The 8690-nt window shown below is 33.9% G+C and overlaps 1 protein-coding gene across 1 annotated transcript in view; it reads right to left on the reverse strand.

Annotated features, from left to right (window-relative positions):
- Positions 1-8468, reverse strand: part of LOC106474097 (heat shock factor protein-like) — a 10393-nt gene extending 1925 nt beyond the window's left edge. The window contains exons 1-2 of the mRNA XM_013934791.1: positions 7932-8468; positions 2844-3446 (exon numbers count right to left, since the gene is read on the reverse strand). Coding sequence (XP_013790245.1) covers positions 2844-3446; positions 7932-8468 — 1140 coding nt within the window. The remainder of the gene's footprint in view (positions 1-2843; positions 3447-7931) is intronic.
- Positions 8469-8690: the final 222 nt, after the last annotated feature.

Below are 8690 nucleotides of genomic sequence, written 5' to 3' on the forward strand. Positions count from 1 at the left end.
TACATAAATTAGTTAGCATAAATCAGTTATATGACGAAAAATTAGGTGTCTATTTACTTGTGACCACTCAGTGTACATTAAAACGATTGGGTGTCAATGGTTATACAGCCGCTGTCATTTGCTTGGTAGTCAAATAAACTTAAAAGCTACCATACACAATACACAATGATGTGTTTAGTAATATGCCTAGGTTTTATTACAGTACTCATAGCCATATTTACTGGAGTGTGGCAGAACAATGTTAAATAATAATATAGAACAACAAATGGATGATCCCCATTATGAACTACTACCGTAGTTCATGATATGCTGCAAGCTCAATAAGAAGGATAGAGGTCCAAAACGTTGAGATAAAACAATGATAATATATACATTTTCTGGAGTTATAGGTCGTGGTTTTTATTTTAAAACTCTACAAGGCCTAAACTAATGCATTCTAAGTGTATACTATGATATTTGCAATAAACTGAATTAAAATGCCACCAAAGAAAACTAAACAGAGGTTGCTGAATTAGCACAAACCTTATATCATGACTGGATAATTTTAAAACTGAGGTTCCTGAATGAGCACAAACCCTTATATAATGACTGGGTAATTTTTATAAAAGATTTAAATCATAATTAACATAATATAGCACTATCATCACTACAGTATATTTATAGTGAGAGAAACAATGATTTTGTAAAGAAACAATGTATCTGTTGACTTAGTTTGTTTTTCTGAAAATTTTAAATACATACACTGCAGCCATTTGATATAGATTTTTCTTTTTTTTTGTTCCACACTGGAAAATTTGGTTTGAATTTCGCGCAAAGCTACATGAGGGCTATCTGTGCTAGCCGTCTCTAATTTAGCAGCGAAAGACTACAGGGAAGGCAGCTAGTCATCACCACCTACCGCCAACTCTTGGGCTACTCTTTTACCAACGAATAGTGGGATTGATAGTCACATTATAACCACTGGAAAATCAATCTCCAAGAGCCGTCCGTATAAAGTAGGTTACGTTGGACATCGTTCAATGATGTAAAGTATTGTTATAAAACTTCACGTTATTATGAACGATACATGTTAACCTGCCACCAATAAATGCTAAAAACATTAATAAAAATACGTTTTTGTTTTTGTAAGTATTAACTGAATATTTCAAGTACACACACATATATATATATATATATATATCTGTATATGTGTTTCATTGCGTTTCAGGTATTTTCTGAGATGTTCATCTAAGTTTTCACGAATTTCTTTTATATATTTTTCTAGTCTATGACGTAATGTTAGCTTCTGAAAAACTCGGAGTAAAAACGAAATTTTTTTTTATTATACTAATATAATTTTCCGAAAAAGCATACACCTGAAGCACAGATAAATTTATTTACTTTAGTGTTTGCCTCAGAAAAAAAAATCACTTTTATTACCAGATACCGAAATACAGTAGCTTTATTTCTTGTGTATTGCAAATTCTCCGCCTTTGTATTTATAGATCCCTGCCGTCCTGAAGGACCCTATATCCCACAAGAGCCGTTTGGTTTGTTACTTCTGGATCTTCCTTATTCAAGGCTCTCTGGACTCCTCCTGACTGCTTGAGGCATCTTCAAATCTCCCATGTCAACACAATCTTCTTTAAGTAAGCTTAAACCACAAACCCCCCAGTGGAACAGCGGTATGTCTGCAGACTTACAACGCTAGAAACCGGGTTTCGATACCCGTGGTGGGCAGAGCACAGATAGCCTTGTGTAGCTTTGTGCATACTTAAAAACAAACAAACAATAAGCCACAAAACGTCAAGTACAGCCCACACTACCATCACGAAAGGGGCGAATAGAAGCTAAAGCTTCTGAGCACCCCCAGTAATCTTATACCGAAATTCTTGCACGTTTTGAACATCTTTACTACAAGCTGTCATTTGTTACAATATGAAATTACAAGTACTATCTTGATAAGAAATACGGTGAACTACATACAGGCATATAAAATATAGTATTACATGTATAGACACTCACAAATATATAAAGTCATTGAAACAGTATAAATGAAGTTCTTAAGTCACAAGTACAAAACATGCGTATTTGTACAACTAAAGTTCCTAGAAAAAAACTATTAATTACTCATAGTATTAAACTGCGGGTAATTTATCTGTTATTGGCAATTTTATTATTAAAAATAAACATGCTAGGTAAGCTATTTTTTACAGATATACAAAGTAAAATTGTAATTAAAATAGCTTTTCTCATACCAGTAAATCAAAACATGCTAAAAAACTTAACCGAATGAATAAAACATTGGCGACATATAGTTATTTTCAATACCAGAGAGGGGCCTGCTGGCGTTTTCTTCCTCACACTTTACGTTCTATGGTTGACTTTGCTGACTATAGTTGCTATTTGAATATTTCAATCAGCTGGAATCGTTGTAAATTATACTTTCTACTTCATGGTGAGATTTTGTTCAGAGCAGGGTTTCTGCATTCTTTAGAATAAGACTGGCAATTGAAATTTAATATATTTCCTTCTTGATTATTCCTTAATGGAGCCCTACTAGCTTGTAGAGAGTTATTGTGGCAACTTTCCCATATGTTTCTCGATTTTGTGGAAATGATTGGTGTCTTTTTTGAGCTTAGAGCATTTTTCTTGCTATCATGTGGAAATAATGTGTGAGTGTATGAAATATTTTGCATGGATTTCTCATTCGATTTTTTTTTCGTGTTTGGTTTCAGAGCCTCTTTTCTATTGTACAGTAATGAGGAACCATTATGATTATGTGATTCTGCGCATCTGTGTGAAGAAACCCAGTTGTAATTGTTTAATATTCCAGGTTTTTCAAAGTTTTTAACAAATTTTGCCTGTTTACCCAAAACGGTTTCTTCATTTTCTAGTAAAGTAACACAGTTATAACTGTTTTTCACATTTTCCTTTTGACGCTGACCTTTTTCTTTCTCAACATTGAAATTATGTTTCTCTGTTAGTACAGATGGACTTTCCATTAATTGTTTTGTTTCCATTTCTTGGTTCTGTGTAAAGTTTTCCAATCCGACGCTACTGCTACTTGACAGTAAATCACATGATTCATACATGTTGTCACTAAGTTCTTTCTCAATATGACTAAAAACTGTGTCTAAGGTTAATGCTTCTTCAAGGGTTGAAGTACATTCCATCTGACTGTAGTGAGGTGAATATATGAGATCAAGAACAGAGGTTGATTCAATGTTTGGATTTTCGCATGAATTCCCTGACAATGTTGATATCTCAACAGCAGATTGTGATAACAAAACATCCGAAGCTCCGTAATTTACTTTTTTGTAAATATTGTTTTCAGGATTTATTTTAGAATGTGTTTCAAGCCATTCTTTTGGATTCATATCAAAATTCTGATTTCTAGATGAAATAGTGTTTTCAGCAACTTCTTGGAAACCATTCCACGGAATAGCACCATTCCATGGTATAAACTCATGTTGTAGTTGATAACTTGATTTCAACAGTACTTTAGAACTTTTTTTAGAACTTTTTTTTGGTTTATGTTCTTTTAATTTATTTTGTTGTCGATGTAATGCCTCTTGAAATGCCATCTGGAAAAAAATATTGAGTTTAGCAAACATTTGTTTGTCACTGAAATATTTTTGGGTTATGCTTTATTAAGCTATATATATGTATATCTAAAAGTTATTTCTGAAGTTATTCAGTTCAAATTGCATGTTGTTTCTAATCTCCAACTGAAAATTAACATTTCTGTAGGAATGACCAAATTTTCAACACAAAAAGTACAACTGGCTTAAAATTGAAACAAACAAACATTTTTTTAAAGTTTTACATGCACTTGGGGGAATATTCTGATTTATAAATTATAGGTGGGCCTACTTTATCAGTAAACCACAGTATTTAATGATATTACAGGAATTAAAAATGTAATATATAACTGTTCAACTTGTAAAATTTGTATTTTTTATTATGCTAATACTTCACTGCAATAGCGGCTTATGTCGTAGATGTTCGTAATTGACGTAATGGCAGTAAACGATAATAGTAATAAAGCTCTTAGTCTATACTTAACGTGAACTGTAAAAAAAAATATGGACTTGAAAATATAATAGGGTTTGCAGTTTGCAAGTTGTTTTTTTTTTACTTATGATTTAATACGTATTTGTATCAATTGCCATACAAGCCAACCCGGCAATTTGATGCAGACCCTCCTAAAAATTAGTCACTCCAGAAAGGTTTGGGTTGTTTTCTTTAGACAAAAAAGAAGACGTTTGGCATTATCTTTGAAGTCTAGGTCACTGGACAAGATTCGTGACCTGACCCGAGACCATGAGAGTCAACACGAAGAAGATAACTTGTGAATGTAAAGTAAAACGATGTAGCAATGAAGCATGCTTGAAATGTTCTAGATGTGGTTGTGAATGTGATGGTTTAAGTGTAGCGATTAAGCTAAACCGTGGGCGCAGGTTGAATGAGGACGGAACATATCCGAAGATATCCCAATAGATTTGATATACCGGCTGAATTGGAGATTCGTCAATTGATTACTGCATTGAAAACGAAACATAAAAAGAAGAAGAAAAAAAACAAAACGGACACAATAATCTTCAAAAATGGGGATTGGAATCATTTATAAGAAATCATTAGTCTCAATATGTTGTGATGCTGACAGCACAGTAAAGCCCAAAAATGCAGTTGATGCACGTTGCATTAGAAGTTGATTTCCCTAGTGATTCCCAAATTAAAAATGTAATTTCTGCAATAGAGAGTAAATATAAGCAAGATGAAATAATTCCCAGTATGGTAACACCATAGTATAATCCATATTGATTTCATCATGTCATATATTCGTTAATAATTAATTTTTCATGTTTTTTCATTCACCGAGATCTACCGAAATAACCCTAAATCAACGGTTTCCGACATGACCCCGTTTTGGCCATCCTCGGCTCAGTACTAAAAAATGCTGGGCTGGCTTGTATGACAGGTGTTAATCTTATTTTAAGTTACAGCGGCTCTTTGCATGACTGAAATGCTCAACAATTACTTTTCGCGGTGGGCGATAAGTAGTTCAGAGCTTTGGCTGCGAGTGAATCCAAGAGTACAACATAATTAACCTTTTAAAAGTCCATGAAATAATTTAAATTGATAGATTAAATTAAAGTCTTTCCGCCATTAGGGACGGGTACTTTTGCTGGATTTACTTAAACTTTTCCTGTCACTTGGTACGGGTACTTCTGCTTGTAGATATATAAATTAAATGTTGTAGTGTACATGAATAAGATAGCTGAAAGTAAAATGAATACTGTATAATTACAACAAATTTTGATACTATTTTAGGAAGATGGCGGCCTGTATACTTAATCTAGAAAACTATTGTGTTAGAATTTTGAAAAAAGACTTTGAAAGATATTGAGCAAAAAACTCCATTACTGTGTTTGATGTTGTATTTACAGATATAAATTTTGTCGACAAGCTGGTTAATATAAAAAAATAACATTCAATAAGTTGTGATAAAGAATATAATAAATCGTAACAGCAATAATTTATTTCAATTAATATTTTGAAGAGGTCCGGTATGGCCAGGTGGTATGGCTCGACTCGTAATCTGAGGGTCGCGGGTTCGAATCCCCGTCACACCAAACATGCCAGCCTTTGCTCTGACCATTATTACCGAACTCTATTCAGCTGGTACTATGTTTGTTTGTTTTGAATTTCGCCGTGGGGGCGTTATAATGTGACGGTCAATCCCACTATTCGTTGTTAAAGAGTAGCCTAAGAGTTGGCGGTGGATGGTGATGACTAGCTGCCTTTGCGCGAAATTCAAAACAAACAAACATAGTACCAGCTGAATGGAGTTCGGTAATAATGGTCAGAGCAAAGGTGGAGGTTGGCCTGTTTGGTGTGACGGGGATTCGAACCCGCGACCCGCAGATTGCGAGTCGAGCGCCCTAACCACCTGGCCATGCCGGGCCCTAATACCGGTTGGAAAGATACTATTGTGAGTACGTGACTTTCTATGATAGTGTTATAAATTTATAGGCTTTTGGAGAATATTATAGAAAAACAAGGCAATATAATAACTATTACTTTATTACCTTTAAACCACACTCACAAACATATTAATGCATAACTTTGCGACTAATTGCAGCCTTTAGCGGTTTGAAAATAATACTTATTATAGTCCATTTTTCGGAAAACGTAATTTAGTAATAAAGCAAAACACGAACGTAATAATATGAAGCATTTATTAAACGTTTCGGAATCTTCAAAATTCCATCTTCAATAATCTAGAAGTACAAACCTAGCATAATGATAATTACAACAGAAATATCATATAACTTGTTTACTTAGTATGTTTTACAAATCATATCACAGCCAGTCACCAGCACCAATTTCCAAATCCTGGGCTTTTCTTGTCTGATCAAGTAGTGAGATTTGACTATCACTGTTAAAGCGCACACCCGGCCTCAAAGTATGGAGCGCATTTTTGCGGTAACAAACCGCAAGCCACGAACTCTTGGATTTATAGTCTCAATACACGAAACACCCCCTCTTACTCTGCGGTAAGTCTTAGTGCTTAACGTTAAAGATCGGGTTTTGATACATGCGGTTAGCAGAATAGAGTTAGCATATTGTGTAACTTTGCGATTATCAACAAACAAATACGTTAACCAGTAGGCCACTCTCAACCCATTCTAATAGTTACAGGAGATAGTCTTTGTATACAGGTGTTAAGTATCTGCTTGTTTGTTAATTTCCGGTATAAATTCTTTCCGAGGAACTTCAGCGATACAAGTCCCTTCTTGATTAAAACTAGTTTATTCTTTCTTGATACAAACTTTGTAATACACAGAATTTCCACAGTCAGGACGTTTCTAAACTTAACTACTTTTATAATACACGTTATAAATCACAGCGATTCAGAATCTAGAAAACACACACAAGCTCGAAACACAATCGTAAATTACCCAGAATTCTCTTCATTCATTCATCCCTCAGGCTTTCCCTGCCAGGCTTATATACTAAAAAAGAGGGCGTCTCGAACGCACTAGGAAATTCATGATCATTCGAGAAATTTCCCGTACGCCGCCAGCGCCAAACGCGCCAGCAGCGTCACATCACTTCCGCTGTCGTAACACAGGAAACAATTAGGTGTCAGATTGTTTCTTAACGTGAATAATTGTAATTTTGATCCTCGTCAAAAGTCAATTTTTAAAGAAATCCAAATTTTATTTTGTATAAAATTATATATTTTGTTACAATAGTTTCTCAGTTATTTTGCTTTTCTAACATGAAACTCAAACTTTGAGTCAAAGTGCTGAGCTTTACAACGACAGTGTTAGTAACATATAAATACAATGAAATTAAAAAATAGTTACACCTTAGTAACGCAAATAATTACGTAGACCTAATGGAAAATTGATATAAATTGGTGAGCAAAAGTTTAGGAATTTTAAAAATAATTATATGAGTACTGAACGAGAAAAGAATCAGCCATGCAATGCTATGCAATTTACTAACACTAAACGCTAAGCCTACATTAAGTTAGATTCATCATAATTTCAAAATTATGTTATTTGAGTAATGTTTTGGTCTAAAGAAGATAAAAAAGGATCGGTTTTTAATTACTTTTACATATAATATATTCAGTTGGCTACTATTTGCTACTCAGCGTAAAATTAAACTGAAAAATGTAGTCTACATTGACTTAACATGTACATCTTTATGTTTAACGCTGTTACTGTTAGGACACGTTTAGGCCTGTAAAAGTGTAAGTATAACAATAACTTCAGGCAAACTTTTAGTTTTAGGTCAAACATTAAGCCTAAATTGGGGTTAAGTTGTAGTTATTTTCTGACATAAAGTGTAAGAATTTCATTTTGACAATATAATTTTTTATTAAAGAACCGAGAAGAAAGAAGTTTAATTATCTTAAGTTATAGATAACTTACCTGAGATTTCGTTATTCTTGAAGGTGTTTCTGATACGGGAATTAGGCCCGTATCCTGCTTTTGATTTTGCAAAACTAAGCGAAAACTTGTTAACTCTAGCCCTAACGTTAGGCCCACTCTTGGCTCCAGATTATTGCTATTTGTAGTTTTCCGAGAAACTCTTGTTAAAAGATCATAACGTCCTTTAACAAAAAATTCATTGCGAAATTCGTGCATGTCTGCGTTTTTCATATGGTTGAAAGTATCACGATAATTATTGCTAACTTTCTTAAATCCATAAAGGTTAAGTTGACGAATAAAACTCGTAATATTATTAGTCTTGAATATATCGATACGACTGTCCAAATATTCTCTTTGAAACTTTCTGTAGTCTATTACAATTGTTGTACCGTCGCAGTTCCACTGAATTGCTCCATTGTTACATTCGTTAACTATTTTCCACAGTTTCTGAGGAAATCTCATGGAAATAATCGTTGAACAGCACTCTGAAGCAGTAAGAAATCCTGACGAGATTGAATGTTCAGCGTTGTACATCATTGTCAATATCATCCACGAATAGGCCACACTCGTACACACACACACATCTGTTTAGTGTTGTTGCTAAGCGATCAGTTTTATACATTATACTTCCTCTTCGAAATCGTAACACGCGCGTGATAATTTTTATGAATCATTTGTACAGTTCAAGACAAACAATACACTGGGTTATAATTTTAATCCCATCTTCACGAGTCTTATATCACATAAACTACTGATAAT

This window comes from Limulus polyphemus, unplaced genomic scaffold (genome assembly GCF_000517525.1).
Source record: "Limulus polyphemus unplaced genomic scaffold, Limulus_polyphemus-2.1.2 Scaffold136, whole genome shotgun sequence".
Lineage (NCBI taxonomy): Eukaryota > Metazoa > Arthropoda > Merostomata > Xiphosura > Limulidae > Limulus > Limulus polyphemus.